We start from the raw sequence: 15,885 nt of genomic DNA on the forward strand, positions 1-15,885 counted from the left end.
GAGGGGGTGATGCCTAGTGGGACATTGATGCCCGGTGAGGGAATGATGCCCGGCGGTCAGCCATGTCTCGTGAGACACCGATGCGCGGTGGGGCGGCGATGCCCGATGGGCGGCGATGCCCGAGGGGCGATGGTCCCTCCGGAGCGGGGCGGGGCAGGGGCCGGTCGGCGCGGGGCGGTCGCTCCCCCCGGCACTGCCCCTGACGCTGTCCCGGCGGAGCGGAGATTGGGGGCGGGCCCGACTCCGGTTTAATCTCCGGCTCCGCCGGGATTACGGTCGTAGGATAGTCTCTAATCCGCGACACCGGCCACCGGGGGCTGCTCGCCCCAGCCCGCAGCAAAGGCACCGCGGAGAGGGGGCAGGTAGGTCCCTCCGGTCTCCCCCGGTGCTCGCACCCCTGGGCTCGCTGACTTGTCCTCCGGGAAGCTCCGTGGCTGGAGGCTGCCGGGCGCTCGGACCCCTCACCTCCCCGTTTTCTCCTCCGCACACCATCGAGCCCTCCCTGACCTATCGCGCTTCGCCGGCCCGGCTTTCCTCCCGCAGCCCGGCTGTCTCTCCTCTTCCTCCTCCTCCTCCCGGCGCCGAGCAGCAAGGGGGAGACTCCGGGGCTCGGCAGTCCTGGCAGGTGGCAGCGCCCCGGGGCTGTTTGCTTTTCTGTCCTCCTGCTACTTCCCTCCTTAGCGCCTGGCACCTTCCCACGGGTGGGTGACATATCCCGCGAGAGCAGGGGGAGGCAGAGCTCTGCCGTCCCACCTGGGTACCTCAGCGCTCTGGCACAGCCCCTGCCCGGGTCGTGGTGCAGGGGGCTTCGGCGTGGCCGCTTGCTCTGCTGATACTCATAGTGACACTAGCCTCAAACTCCCTTTACTTTCCTTTTGTTCTGCTTTAATTTTTAATCGCCCGTGGGAATGACATATGTTTCTGAAGGCTGGAATCGGCTGCCGCCAGGATCGGGTGTCAGGGTGTTGGGGTGCCGGAGCGGGGGGCGCGGGCAGGGAGAGTGATGCCGGCCGTCACGGGCACTGCTGGGGCTGGCCAGGCCCTGCGTGCGGAGATCCCACAGGCTGTGGTATTTATAGAGCCTGGCTTCCCGGGACAGCGGCGTGGAAAGCCAGGCAGCACATTGCGTTCCTGCCGGCCACGCGTGTCCCATGCCAGCCGGTGTGGTGGCCCGCTCTGCCAGGGCAGCTTTGAAGGTCCCACTGGAGAGAAGTGTTCCCCCAAGGGAAACTGAGGCACAGCAGGTGGCTGCTGGACTTGGGGTCCCTGAGCTGGGCTAGCTCTGTGGTGTCACAGGTGAGACAGGGGACCCGGCAAGTCCCCAACAGGTGGGATGGAGGGGAAGCAGAGCCCTGGCTGGCTGCGGAGGGCATGACTGTGCTGAGCTGCCACGGAGGAGATGGGGAATTTTCCACTGGTGTTTGGATCAGGCCCAAGGTGAGCTGTTAGACCTGCTTGGTTCCTGCTGCTGGCCTCCCTGTGGCTTTATGGGGGTACCCCGAGAAAGCCCTCTGTGCCCTGTGACACTGACCTGTCTCCCAGAACCAAGCACTGATGTGGCCTGGCTCCGGTGGCCAGGGGTGCTGGGGGGCAGTGGGACACCCCAGCCCACCCGTGGGTGGCATGAGGGGGTGCCGGCACTGCGGGGGACCCTGGCTGAGGCGCAGAGGGCCCCGCAGCACCCGGCCGTGCTGCAGCTGTAATCACACGCCGGGGCTGCAGCCACGGCAAACAAACAGGCATCGGCAGAGCCTATTTTCCTTGGCACATGGGGATGGGGGGAAGGAGCGGGATCCCACGGGCTCCTTTGGAAGTGCAGCCCTTGAGAAAACAGAGGCGGGTCAGGGACAGGATGGGCCCCCCATGTCCCCAGCTCTCCTCACTGCGTGGGTCTCAGCCATCCCGTGCCTCCCCAGCTGCTGACGCAGGTCTGGGGCTGGATGGGTCCCCCATGCCAGCAGGGCACAGCCAGCCCAGTCCTGGTGTCCCCATGAAGCAGATGCCAGGCTGGGAGGGTGTTCCAGTGGCGAGAGTGGCACAGGCAGGGGCAGAGGTGGTACCATGGGGCTTGGGCAGATCATGGCCCCTGGTTAGGACAGGGGGATGTGCTGGGGGTGCTGGGGGCACATGGGGCTGTGGCTGAGGCCAGTCCCTCCTGTGACCCCAGTGCTGCCTGCAGCAAATGGCAGCTTGGATATTTTGCCACTGACAACTTGGTGTCATCCTGCCAGGGACAGGTGTGTTTTGGGGAGTGGGAACTCCTGGAAAGCACCTCGCTTTCAAGGCAAAATGCATCTCCAGAGGAGCGATAGAAAACCTGACATGTTCTTTTACAGGCATTACCTGCCCATCAGTCCCTGCAGTACCACCACCTGTGCCACCATCCTCCCTGGATGACTGTGTGCTCCTGACGGGCAGTGTTTTAAGTTTAAAGCAAAACCTGTCACATAGCCTAGAACTGCCAGAGATGTTTTGGGCTCAAGCTGGCATCTCACCCAGCCTTCCATAGAGCCACACTGGGTGCCACCAGCTTTGTGCTGTGCCCACCCTGTCCCTGTGCCCACGCTGTCAGTCGCCTCCGCTGCCTGACCTTGTACCACGCAGACTCAAGCCGGCCTGTGTCAGCAACAGCCTGGGCTGTCCCAGTGCTGGATACTGCAACCCTTGCCTGGCCTCAGCTTCCCCACTGCTCTTCCCAAGTTGCCTCGGTACTGGTGCTTGGATGTGGGAGGATGTGGTGGGGACGTGGTGGCCGATACCTGCACCACAGCCCCATCTTGGGGTGTGCACCTGGCAGGGGATGCCGTGGCTGAGCCACACCATGGCTCTGGTGCTGGAAAACGCACCCCGCGGCCCCACCATGATGTTTGGCTCTACCACCCCCTTCCCTGCACTGTCTTTCCCCTTCCTGATGTGTCCCAGACCCCAGCACGTCTGTTGCTTTGGGACAGTGGCCACGGGCCAGCTCAGCTGTCGGCACGTTCTGTCTGCAGGCACATTCCCAGGCTCAGGCAGAGCTGTCCCCCAGGACATGGGTGCCACTTGTGCTCTTTGAGGGAAGACCCTGGATGGGCACTGCTGTCGGCATGATGGGGCAGAGATGACCCAGAACTGCCCGTGCAGGTGTTGGTGCTGCCAGAGCCCTGTTAGCCAGGAAAACAGCTTCCAGAGCCACTTGATCCTTCTTGTTACTACCAATTCTGCCCTGGCTGCAGCATGGGGGGCATTGCCTGAGCCATGGTGTGGTATTTGGGGTTGAAAGCCCAGGTAGCCCTGGGGTGAGGGGAGCCCAGGAGCAGCACCCACTTTGCCCAGCTTGTGCTGGGAGCGTGAGTGGGGCAGGCTGGCATGACTGGCTGGTGGGGCTGTCATCTCCTGAGGAGCTCTGGTGGGGCTATCTCAGGAGGGTCTCCAGCAGATCTCTTTAGGGAGGGACTACAGCAGAGCAACCCAGAGGGGCTCTCCAGTCACGCACCAGGCAGGTTGTCTCCAATTGTCCCCCCCTACAGCTGCTGGGGTCCCCATGCCCACGGGGGTTACCCCCAGAGCCCTTGCCCCAAAGGTGAGGTGCCTGACCATCCCCTGAACAGCTGGATTTGCCCCTTCGGGTGGCTGCTTCCCCTGGGAGACATGGGACCATGAGACTGCCTATTCTTGGCTGGGAGATGGAGGAGGGGAATGCCATAGGTTAAAACCAGGTTTGGGGTGCTAATTTTAGGAAGGCAGGTTGTGGGGAAAGCCACAGCTGTGTGTGCTTCAGGGGAAGAGCAGACCTTGCTGGCAAGGCTGCCCCAGAATGTTGTCTGTGAAGAGGCAGTGGGATAGGGGGTTCTCTGCTGTGTGCTCTGCTGGGGTCGGCTTCCCTGGGGAGGTGTTGCCCAGGGACCCCTGAGGTTTGGACTGTTGCCCCAGATCTGCCCCTGTGCCCACACATCCCCACGCCCACAACAGTGCTGGAGGCTGACCAGGGACCCCAGGCTGAGGGTCACCCCATGACCCGTGGTGGTGCTGGGGGTAACCCTGGGCCCGGGGCTGATGGCAGTGGGGGGACACAAGTGGCATCCCTGCCCAGTTGCCCACACTGCCCGTCTCTCTGGGCACATTCTGTCACCAACACAGCCCCAGGGAACATGAGACCTGTGTGTCCAGCTCCGCTGAAACCCGAACGGCCACCTGGGCAGGCGGGCATGGGCGGGGGGGCTACTGTGCCCCTGGCACACACCGGAGGCAGCGGGATACCTGGCTGCCATCACGCAGGCCGGCAGCTGCGGCAGGCTTGGTGCTAAAGCCGGATTACCACCCGGAATAGTCCCACGGCCCCAGATGGGCCGGATTAGTGAGGATTCATCTGCAGAGGGAGAGAAGATGGGGAGGGGGGTCTCTGCCCTGTGGGGGTCCCCGGCCTGGGGCAGCGCTCACCTGCTGCCACAGAAACCTTCATTTCCCATGCTTGGGAGCAAGTGGGTGCTCCCAGGTGGGTGACGTGGGCTGGGGGGACGCAGTGGGTGGTGGCCTCTCAGGCTGGTGCTGCCTGGTGCAGGCTGGCAGGCACTGGCTGCCTTTCTCTATGCGTGCCATGCTCCCACTGGCACAGCATGTGCTGGTAGGGACTGTGCCATGCCGAGGCTTGACCAGGGTAACCAGCACAGTGCAAGAGCCAGGCTTTCCCAGGATGGTACCTGTCCTCCTGGACACATTACCAGATGCAATGGACCGCCATTCGACATTGTCTGCTGGCATTGCCGGCAGAGCTCCCCAGCCCCAGCCCCCTGCTCCTGCCTGTGCCTTGCTCCCAGATGGGATTTTCCACCTTTTAAAAAAGTCTTTGTGGCAGAGGGATGCAGCCCCTTCCAGGACCAGAACCCCACCATGGTGCCCTGGTCCCCAAGGAGGGCTGGCAGGGGGCTGGGGTGAGTCTAGGACTGCCTTCCTGCCAAGGCAGGGCAGGGATCTGGGAACCCTGCCGCCCTAAACGCGTCCCTATCCCAGCGAGGGAGGGCAGGCGTCTGTGCTGGCTGGGATGCGGCGTGCGAGACCAAACGTAGCCTCCCCTGGTGTGCAGACGTGGCCAGCGGGAGGGTACGTGCTGCCCCATGCATCCAGCTCCATGTTCCGTCTGCGGGGACTGCGGGACGGCACCAGGGCCTGGCTCGGGCTGCCTGGCCACGACAGTGGGACAGCAGGAGCAGCCTGTGAGAGGTGGGAGGTCTGTCTGCAGTGGGGCTGTCCCTGTCGTTGTCACCCAGAGCTGGCAGCCAGTGGGGAGGTGCATGCCAGGAAATCGATGCAGCTTGCTCAGCACCCCCAGGAACACGGCCCTGGGTGCTGCAGCTGGGGGGGGTTCTGTGCCCGTGCACGTGGCCAGGACCACACCATCACGCTGGGCGAGTGGGTGCTGGGGCTGCTGGTCAGGAGGGGGATGACGCCAGGCAGCACATGGGCTGCCCAATGTGGCAGAGAAGATGGCAGCACCTCATCTGTGTGGTGGCACCCTAAGGGAACTGATCCCTGGGGAGATGCTCTTTGCCTGGAGCAGAGGGTCCCCAGCTGAGGTGGGCACACAGTGAGAAAGGTGAAAACACCCCAACCCCCAGCCCAGGGGGACCCACGCCACCCCCTCAGGGCCACCCGCCACTCTGTATTTGTTGTTCTGCCCAGCCTTATCACAAGGCAAACAGCGGCAGGCAGGGCATGCGCTGCCCGATCGAAGCGTCTTCCGCTCCCTCCCCTTTCATCTCCCCCCCTGCCCTGGCCACTGCCACCAGGAGACCCTGGCTGAGGGGCAAAGGCCAGGGCCAGCTGGGGAGGTGGTAGCAAGTGGTGCTGTGGCTGTGCCAGGGCTGTGCCAGGGCAGTGCCAGGGCTGCCTGGCGGGAGGAAGCGTCTGGGTGGCAGCACGAAGCCTGGTGCATGCTGAATGAGCCCGGCCCTGCCGCTTGCTATTCCGAGAGACGCTTGGGGGAAGAAGTTGGTATTTCCTGAGCTGCCCAGAGAGGTGTAATTATAACCTGGGAGAAGAAAGGGTCTGCAGAAGAGAGTGCCCAGCCTTCCTGGCGCCCGCGGGGGAGCGGACAGGGGAGCGGGCAGCTCCTGCCTGCCACTGGTGGGATGTGGTGAGCCCTGACCGCAGGCAGCACGGTGGCACTGGGGGGCTTAGGGACCTGCTGGAGCATCAGGGATCTGGTGGTCCCCCTTGATACCACACCAGGAGTGGTGGGTTTGGTGTTGCCTGCCCATGGCAGTGGGAAGGCGCAGAGTTAACGGTGGCGTTTGGACGTGCTGGCAGCCTTGTTTGTGCCTGGATCCATCCCAAGCGGAGGCCTAGTGGAGGGGATAAATCATCACCCAGAGCCCGCCCTGCGCTTCCCTCTCATCCCCCGCATGTCTGAGCCTTCCCATTCTGATCCCTGCTGGCCTGTGTTCTGCCTCAGTTTCCCCACCTGGCTCAGTGCTGTAGGCAGGGTGGCCCAGACATGTGCCCCCCATCTTGGGCCAACCTTATGGGCTCAGCCCACCTGACAGTGCCAGGAGCTGTTGTGTGGCCTGGGATGACCCTGCCAGGTCGCCTTTGTGGCCTGGATGGGCAGGGACAGGCAGGGCAGCAGCTCAGGAGACCGGAGGTACTGGCACCCACACCCTGCCGTGTCATCCTTCGCTTGCGTGCCAGGAGGATGGCTGTACCTGACTGTGCTGTGGGAAGGCTTCTCTGGTCTCTAGGGACACCAATCCCCTGCAAACATAAAGATGAGCATGTCCCCTGCTCACCCCACGGAGACCCCAGGCACCGGGGGGACGGGGCAGCAGCATCCTCCCGGGGTTGGGGACCAGACTGCATCCCGGCCAGCCCTCACTTCCAGGTGGGTGGCATCGTCTTTTGGCCGGATGCAGCCCTAGCAAGGAGCCCCCTGGCCAGCCGGACAGGACCCCAGCCCCCCGGGGCGGCGGGGGGTGGCGAGACCCTGCCCCGGCTGCCAGCCTGCCCCAGAAAGCCACCCTGTGCCGTTTCCCAGCGGGGCGGGGAGGGCCGGGGCTTGCACAGAGGCGGCTTTGTGCGGCGTGCCAAGGCGTCCCGCGCTCGGCAGCCCGGCCGCTTTCCCCTGCCAAGGAGCTGTCTCCCGGCCCCGCGCTCTTTCCTGCTCCGTTTGTCCAGCCCTGACGTGCCCTCGAGCCCCCCGCCTTGGCACCGCGGCAGCGGCGGGACGCGGGTGAGCCCTTCGAGCCGGGCAGCACCACGGGCTTCACATAACAGTGGTGGCTGGGAGGTCCCCAAGCTCCCCACCCCGTCCTCAGCCACCCCCTCAAACAGCCCTGCTCGCCTGTCGGCGCCCGTCTTCAGGAGGGGAAACTGAGGCACGGAGCCGGGAGCTTCGGGCAGGGCAGCAGAGGTGGGCAGGCGGCGGGGATGGGGGCTCTGGGGCTGGGCAGCACCGTGGTGCGGGCAAGGAGGTGGGGTGGGCTGTGGGACGGCTGGCCAGGCGAGGGGACTGTCCCCTCTTGGGACACCAGTGTAGCTGCCGGAACTGGGGCAGAACTCCATGGGGCATTGTGCGCTGAGCGGGCAAAAGGGAGAAGCCCAGACATGGTGATGCCTGGCTGGGTGACCCTCTCATCCCCAGGTACCTGTCCCTATAATGCCACCAGCGCTGGTGCTGAGCCCAGCTCCAGTGTCATTGGTGGATGCAGGGCTTGTGAGACTTTAGGCCAGCCCCTCTGGTGCTCCTGCCTGGAGCTGGACCTCTGTTGACCCCCTCTTGCAGAGCCCGAGGAGAGCCCACAGCGAGCCCAGCTGTCTCCCAACCATGGATACCACGGACGTGCCCCTCCAGGCCGAGATGGTGGAGCTGGTGCCCAATGGGAAGCACACGGCCACGCTCAGTACCTCCGCTCTCCCCTCGCTGGCGGGTGACAGGTAGGGACCCCGGGGCAATCAGGAGTGCCAGGGACTTGGGGAGGTCCTCCCAGCTGCTCCCTGCCCTTGCAGTACCAGCCAGTGCTGATGGCCCCTGGCTCTGCTTTGGCTTCACCCCCTTCCTCCATGGCCAGATTTGAGGAGAACCAGACTGGCGTGGCAGAGATGGAGGAGTTCCTGCCCCATGGTGCTGAGAAGAAGCAAACGCACTTCACTGATGTGAGTACTGGCACGGGGACGGTGGTGGGGATGGGATGGGGCTGGTTCCCAGTGGACTGGTGCATCCCCTCCTTGTTGTGTCCTGTGAACAGTTCGAAGGGAAGACGTCTTTTGGGATGTCTGTCTTCAACCTGAGCAATGCCATCATGGGCAGTGGCATCCTGGGGCTGGCCTATGCCATGGCCAACACCGGCATCATCCTCTTCCTGTGAGTGCCATGGGGGTCTGGGGGGGTCTGTGGGTGCAGGAAAGAAAGAAGTCTCTGACTTGAGGTGATGCAGGGACCAGTGTCCTGCTGGCTGAGCAATGCCCATTGCTGGCATGAGCCTGCCTGCTCTGTTGGGTGCTGTGACCCACTGGGGACACGGAGGAGAAGGGTAAAGGTTTGCTTTCTTACTACAAGTTCAGATTTCCACAAGTGACCCAAAGGATGTGAGTGCCAGCTCCACTGGGCATGGAGATTTGGGTCACAGGGTCCCTGCACCCTACAGCCTGTCTGCCCTGTGAGCACCCAGCCGGTGAGGGGCCGGTGTCCTGCCAGGACAGCTGCCCACAGGCAGAACCTGTCTGTGCAGAGTTTGCTCCACAGCTGTGTCTGAGCCCTGTGCTGTGACCCACTGGTGACTGTGCTGTCCTCCTGCAGCTTCCTCCTGACAGCGGTGGCCCTGCTCTCCAGCTACTCCATCCATCTGCTGCTCAAGTCCTCGGGCATTGTAGGTGAGTGCCAGGTCCTTGGCAGGGCTGTGCCAGGGGGTCCCATCCTGACCCTCACCCCACCACTGCTCCCCATCCCACAGGCATCCGCGCCTATGAGCAGCTGGGCTACCGAGCCTTTGGCACGCCAGGGAAGCTGGCAGCAGCCATTGCCATCACGCTGCAGAACATTGGAGGTGAGGATGGGGCTGGGGAGACCTGTTGAGGCTGGGAATGAGGGATGGATGGGACCAGAGCACACCAGAACAGTACGACCTTGCTCTGCCCTGCAGCCATGTCCAGCTACCTGTACATTGTCAAATCCGAAGTGCCTCTGGTCATCCAGACCTTCCTCAACCTGGAGGAGAAGACCACGTGAGTGCCTCCTGCCCACGCTGCCTGCGTGCCTTCCCCGGACAGGCGCCGGTGCTCCGGCTCCAGCTGTGCAGCCCATGGCAGGGATTTACTATCATTAAGCCACTACTATTTTTGATAACTGTCAGTGCTGAATAAGCCCCTGGGTGAGATTAAACTGAGCTGAACTTCCAATCCCCGCTCCTCGCATCCCCTTGGGATCAGGCTTTCCTCCTTGAGCAGAACCTGGGGCTGTGGGGTGGGGGACGAGAGCTCTGGTTAGGAATAGGTCCCCCTACCCCATGCCCACATCCACACCAGCAGCTCTAGTACCAGTGTGGGGGTAGGCAGGATCCAGCTGAAGGGCCCTCAGGCATGCTGCCCTCAGGGGTCCTTAAGGATGCCATCTCAGGGGTCCCCAGGGATGTTAGCACAGCAGGGATATCAGCCTTAGGGGACACCAGTACCCCTGGGGTTTGCCAGCTTCAGGGACCCTACAAATGGCAGACAGCCCCTGCAGTGGCTGCCTCTGCCTCTGTTGCCCCAGCAGAGTGGGGTGGTGAGCAGGCCCTCTACTTACAGGGACTGGTACATGAATGGGAACTACCTGGTGATCCTGGTTTCTGTCACCGTTATCCTGCCCCTGGCCCTCATGAAGCAGCTGGGTAAGTCAGAGGGATGCCACCCCATGGTCTGGCACCCTGGGTCCCCTGCTGGATTGCAGTGCCAGCCTGGAGGTGCTGGGAATGGAGGGGGTACCTAGGCAGTGTGAGGGTCCTGCCTGTACCCACCGACCACTCTCCTTCCTCCTTAGGCTACCTCGGCTACGCCAGTGGTTTCTCCCTCAGCTGTATGGTCTTCTTCCTCATCTCGGTGAGCACCCGCTGGCACGTGCCGGCGCCTTGGGGTGCCAAGCATCCCTCCTGCAGGGAGGTGCGGCCAGACTGGTTGCTGTGGGGACAGCGGAGACAGCAGGGACAGCGGGCGCTCGAGGCTGCGGAGACGCTGTGGCGGTGCTGTCAAGCTGCTGGGTTATTTTCAGCTGAAGGAACTGAGTGTCATGGAAAGGGAGAGGGAGAGGGTGCCGGGGGGGAAAATCACACATGTGGCCCCTCCACGTGCCGCTGCCCTGCTCTGCCCCGCTGCCCACCCTCGCAGGGGCAGGCGGGGGGGAACCAGCATTGCCACGGGGCAACGCCAGCAAAGGATGCCCCATAGAGGGGTCCCAGCAGGGGCACTGGCACCCTCCTGCTGGGCATTGTGCTGGCTTGGGTATTGGGTGCTGGGAGTTGGTGGCATCAAGAGCTGACCATTCCCCTGTGCCCTCTACCCCAGGTCATCTACAAGAAGTTCCAGATCCCCTGCCCACTCCCTGAGGAGGAGGGGAACCTTACGGGCATCCTCAACATCACTTATGTCAGCACTAGTGACTACCAGAATGGCTACACTGTCCTCCAGGCCCCTGAGCAGGACACCTGCAGCCCCAGCTTCTTCACCCTGAACTCCCAGGTAAGGTCCCCTGAGGCTCTGGGTGAGCCCCCTCCCTGTGCACTCCATGAAGACAGGTGGTCCTGGTGCTGGCACTTGGCACCCAGCAGTCAGTCGCCTTCCTCTTGCACAGACAGCGTACACCATCCCCATCATGGCCTTCGCCTTCGTCTGCCACCCCGAGGTCCTGCCCATCTACACTGAGCTGAAGGAGTGAGTCCTGGGTGGGGGCACCCACGGGGAGGGGTGGGCTTCGTCCGGCGCCCACCCAAAGGCAGTGCCGTCCGTGTGTGGGACCTGCGCCGGGGCATCGTGGGGAGGTGGGTGATATGACCCTGGGTGGGTGGGTGGGGGTGGTGGGTGACAGGACCTGGGATGGGTGAGCAGGTGGATGGTGGGTGATATCACCCCTGGGAGATTGATGATATAACCCGGCTTAGGTGATATCATCCCTAGGGGGTGGGTGATGTGGGTCAGGATGGCTGGTGGGTGATACGACCCCTAAGAAGTGGGTGCCATGCCCCAGGTTGGGTGGTATGACCCTTGGGAGGTAGGTGTTATGGCCCAGGGTGGGTGGGTGGTGGTAAGTGGTATCACCCCTGGGAGGTGGGTGATGCGACATGGAATGGGTGGTGGGTGGTATGACCCCTTTGAGGTGGGTGTTGTGACCCGAGATGGGTGGGTGGGTGGGTGACTGGTGGTGGGTGATCCAACACACCACACAGCCCAGGAAGGGGGGTGCAGCCCTTCTCCGCACAACCCTTACACACCCCAAGGTGCTCTGGCAACACCCCTCCTTGTTGGGTGGGTGCTCGGTGCCAGGGGGTGCCAGGGGGCTGTGCTGAGCCTGCCGTCTCCCACAGCCCCTCCAAGAAGAAGATGCAGTGCATCTCCAACATCTCCATCGCGGTCATGTACCTCATGTACTTCTTGGCTGCCCTCTTTGGCTACCTCACGTTTTATGGTGAGCCCTCAGGGAGGGGGCTGGGTGCCCTGCTGGCACGTGGTGCCAGAGGGGTGGTGGTGCTGGGTCTCACCCAGCAGCTCCCCACTGGTGTCTGCAGGCCGTGTGGAGTCAGAGCTGCTGCACACGTACAACAAAGTGGACCCCTTTGACGTGCTCATCCTGTGTGTGCGGGTGGCTGTGCTGACGGCTGTCACCCTCACTGTCCCCATCGTCCTCTTCCCGGTGAGTGGCCCTGCAGGAATGCCAGGTGGCTTCAGCACCAGGCTTTGAGAGGGGAAACTGAGGCAGCAATGAGGACAGGAATTGGGGAACAGGACATGCTGGGTGCCAGGAACAGGGCTGGGGCAGAGAGATGGGTGATGGGGACCAGTGGGGCATGAGGGTCAGGGCTTGGGCAGGGGAAGGGGTGATGGTGACCAGCAGGATTGCAATGACAGGGGATGGGATGGACCTTGGCTCCAAGGATGGAGTGTGACACTCTGTCCCTGTCCCCAGGTGCGCCGGGCCATCCAGCAGATGCTGTTCCAAGGGAAAGACTTCAGCTGGATCCGCCACGTCATCATTGCAGTGGTCCTGCTGACCTTCATCAACCTCCTGGTCATCTTTGCCCCCTCCATTCTTGGCATCTTTGGCTTGATTGGTAGGTGGTAGTGCCCTACTCCTGTCCCCCCTTGGGCAGGGGGTATTGCAGCAGCACACCAGCCCCTGTCCTGGCTGGTGCTTGGCTTTGTCTGACCCCCCTGTGCCTCACTTTCCCCTTCCCATCATGCCAGGACCAGCTGGTATATGGGGCATCCCCCATCCCATCCCCATCCTGGAAGGCTGGTTCCTGCAGTGCAGTGGCAGCACTTTCTCTTCCCCTGCGTGTTTCTCTTGATCCCCCCAGCCCGGCTCCCCCCTCTCGGCCCTCAGCTCCGTGCCAAGGCCCTGGCTGCAGGAGGGGGGTGGGGACAGTGCCAGCACACCGAGTCCCTGGGTTCCTGGAAGGCTTTGCCAGGCCTGGGAGGGGGGTGAGGGGGTGGAACGGGGGGGAACAAGACCTGGCCTGGCAGTGGGGCTGGCAAGGCTGAGCCACGGCGTGGGAGGCCTCTGCCCACTCTGTCCCTGTCTGCTCCAGGTGCCACCTCTGCTCCCTGCCTCATCTTCATCTTCCCTGCCATCTTCTACATCCGCATCATGCCCAAGGACAAGGAGCCGCTGCGCTCCACCCCCAAAATATTGGTAAGTGTGGGCAGAGGGTACAAGGATGGGGACGGGGACAGGGCTTCTGGGGCTGGCTGGGAACCCCATCACCCTGGCTGTCCCTGAGCCCCTTCCTTGTCCCCACAGGCTGCCTGCTTCGCCCTCCTTGGGGTGGTCTTCATGATCATGAGCTTGAGCTTCATCATCATCGACTGGGCCACGGGTGGGGGCAAGAGCGGCGGCAGCCACTAGCCAGCACCGGGTGCCCATGCCAACCCCCCCCACCGGTGCCCCAGGGAGAGCCAGCCCCGGGCTCAGCCCCCATGCTGCAGCCACACTGGGATTCCCTGGGGAATTCTGCCCATCACCTCTGGTGGTGGTGAGGGGGCATGAGCCATGGCAGGCATGGGGACTCCTTGACCTGTGCCTGGGATGGGGCAGTGAGCCTGGGGCAGGTCCTGTGCCCCCCAGCCACTCCAGCAGGTACTCTCCCTGCTCCGCGCCTCAGTTTCCCCATCCGTAAAATGGGGACAATAATACTGCCCTACCTCACCCGGAGCTGGTTGTCAGGTGGGGCTCGTCTCTGCACCCCCAGAGCCGCCAGCAGCAGGCACTGCCAGGGGCGTGGGGCACTGTCCGCCATGGGGACCGAGGACTGGGGACACTTTCCTGGCCCCCCCCACCCCGACAGCATCAAGAGCCCTGATGAACAGTGTCCCTGGTGGCTGGAATCTATCAGGGCAGTCAGATCTGTGACAGCACCTGTGCCCAAGCCACCCACCCTCTCCTTCTGCTGTCCCCCAGTCCCCAGAAAGATGCCACCCCACTGCCCTGGCATCATGGGTGTACTCCAGTCCCCGTGGGCAAGGGTGGTCCTGCTGCTGTGGCTGGTGGTACCCAGCCCTCTGCTCTTGAGCCTGCTGGAGTCCTGGTGCCTGCGGATGGGACCCTGTTGACCCCTAGGCCATGTTTGGGGACTGGCTGCATTGCTCTGGGGAGGTGACACGCACGCCAGGGGCTTGGTGCCCACTGGCATCCTGCCCGTGCTGCAGCTTGGCTGCCAGGGGCCTGGCCCACCCGAGGGGCACAGGGGGGTGTGGGGTGGTCTGGGGACAGTGCTCACGGGGGGCCAGCTCAGGGCTGCGGAGGCACCCCGTCTGCGTGCCCAGACACCAGGGTGATGGGCACCCCAGCAAACCAAGCTGTCCCTGCTCGCCTTGCACCCTGGGCCAGCACCCAGGCCCCCACAGCCCTCACCGATCCATCCATCCATCCATCCATGCTGCTGGGACACCCCAAACCATGCCAAAAGCTGGACAGTGGCTCTCCCACCCCCGGCCTCCCTTCCCAGCACGGAGGGCAGCCTGGCAGGGTGGGCAGCACGGGTCAGGGGGGGTCTGTCCTGCAGCAAAGTACATAAGAGATGTATTTTTTTATTGGGTGGTGGAGGCTGGGATGCTTTTTATAAATACTGTACATAAGAGTAGATCTTTTTTAACGTGTTGTGTTGCTCTGGGTAGCTCTGTATAATGTACGTATCACATGGGGAGGGGAGGGGGGACACCATCGTGGACCCTCGCTATCTGCCCGGGAACTGCCGGCTGCAGCGTGGCCCCGGTGTCCCTGTCCCCAGCCCAGCTGCCCTGTGGCCATCCTTGACACGTGTAAATTATTGGGGGAGGTGGTGCTGGTGGCGGCGGGAGGCCGGTGGTGAAAATAAAGATGTGAATGTGCCCAGGTCTCGGGCGTCACTGGGGCAGACGAGGAGCTGGCACGCAGGCTGGCACCCGGCACACAGCGTCCTGAGGTGGCACGGACAGACGGACACGCATGCACGGACGTGTGTGAGGACAGCAGGGAATGCGGACGTGGATGTGCAGGGTTAGTGGATGTGCATGCTTGGCAGGACAGAGAGCATGGATGTACAGCAGGACAGCACAGATACACGGACACAGATGCGCAGGGACCCCTGTGGGAACAGGACCCTCGTGGGCATTGGACCCTGGGGAAACAGAACTCCTGGGGAGCAAAACCCCAGGGGAGCAGGACACCTGTGAGAGCAGGACCCCCAGGACAGTGGGGCATGTGTGGGAGCAAGACTCTGGCAAGTGGGACAAGTTTGGGAGCAGGACCCCCAGGGAGCAGGACTCATGTGGGAGCAGGAACCCCGGGAAGTGGGACTGCCGTGGCACTAGTATCCCTGGGGAGTGGGGCTCCTGTGGAAGCAGGGCTGCAGTAGAAGTGGGGCTGGGGCATCTTGTGCCCAGGGCCAGGGCAGGGGGTGCCAGTCCAAAGCCCCTCAGCCCTTGCCCATGGCACAGTGTGGCATGGGGGTGAGCCCCCCGGCTCCCCCAGCCCTGGCCCCTCGCTCCTCTCCGCCGGCCCCAGGCCCGGGCTCAGCGCCAGCTCGTTAGTGAAGCCTTATTAGCACGGCAGCCCGCTCCCACGGGAACAGCCCTGCTCCTGCCACGCCAAGCCCACGGATGCAGACCCCACGGAGCATGCTGCCCCCGTTCCCCTGGCATTGCCCTTCTGAGTTAGAGCATCCTTTGCTGTCCCCACCCTGCTTGGTGGGTGCCAGTGGAGGGGGTGGGGAGGGGTTGGGGGGTCCGGGCAGGCATGAGATGCTGCTGTAGGGCTGGTACGGAGTGAGGGCGGCTGCCTGGGCACGGGCCAGCCCCGCAGGGCAACTTGCACAGCCTGCCCACCTCCTCAGGTGGCATGGGGGGTCTAGTTCCCAAGGGAGCAGCTGTGGGAGCCCGGGGATGGGGCAAGCGCCTGGGGTGCCCCCTGTTCTGGCAGAGAGCTGCAGATGCCCCATCCAGGCCAGTCCCATCCTGCCCCATCCCTTGCCACAGGCACCCCCAGCCCTGGTACCCACCGAGAAGCCCCCTCCTCTGTCAGTGTGGCACGTGGGTCCCTGAGGGCTGAGCCCCAGGGGCAATGATAGAACAAGGGGATCCCCACGGTCTGAGCCACCACCCCATGACACCGCGTCCCCACAGAAGGTGGCCCTGAGACGCAGCATCACCCACACCGCTGACCCCAAGGCTGCACCTATTGCTCTGCATCCA

General features: G+C 63.5%; 1 protein-coding gene across 4 annotated transcripts; it reads left to right on the forward strand.

Annotated features, from left to right (window-relative positions):
* Nucleotides 1–264: 264 nt before the first annotated feature.
* SLC38A3 (solute carrier family 38 member 3) lies at nucleotides 265–14,545 on the forward strand. Of its 4 annotated transcripts, none has more exons than XM_027729503.2 (16): nucleotides 265–362; nucleotides 7,757–7,908; nucleotides 8,043–8,127; nucleotides 8,220–8,335; nucleotides 8,771–8,844; nucleotides 8,925–9,017; nucleotides 9,114–9,195; nucleotides 9,757–9,839; nucleotides 9,989–10,047; nucleotides 10,510–10,683; nucleotides 10,796–10,875; nucleotides 11,526–11,626; nucleotides 11,727–11,851; nucleotides 12,125–12,269; nucleotides 12,747–12,850; nucleotides 12,959–13,063. In XM_027729503.2, the coding sequence occupies exons 2-16, from the start codon at nucleotides 7,799–7,801 to the stop codon at nucleotides 13,061–13,063; spliced, it is 1,536 nt and encodes a 511-aa protein (XP_027585304.2). In that variant the 5' UTR covers nucleotides 265–362; nucleotides 7,757–7,798. The 4 variants fall into 4 exon arrangements, with proteins under 4 accessions (XP_027585304.2, XP_039234768.1, XP_039234759.1 ...); XM_039378834.1 differs by lacking the exon at nucleotides 265–362 and adding an exon at nucleotides 1,416–1,437; XM_039378825.1 differs by lacking the exon at nucleotides 265–362 and adding an exon at nucleotides 5,006–5,206 and having other exon boundaries at nucleotides 12,959–14,545.
* The last annotated feature ends 1,340 nt before the right edge of the window (nucleotides 14,546–15,885 follow it).

This window comes from Pipra filicauda, unplaced genomic scaffold (genome assembly GCF_003945595.2).
Source record: "Pipra filicauda isolate LSUMZ 115617 unplaced genomic scaffold, ASM394559v2 scaffold103_size3290846_pilon, whole genome shotgun sequence".
Taxonomy (NCBI): Eukaryota; Metazoa; Chordata; class Aves; order Passeriformes; family Pipridae; genus Pipra; species Pipra filicauda.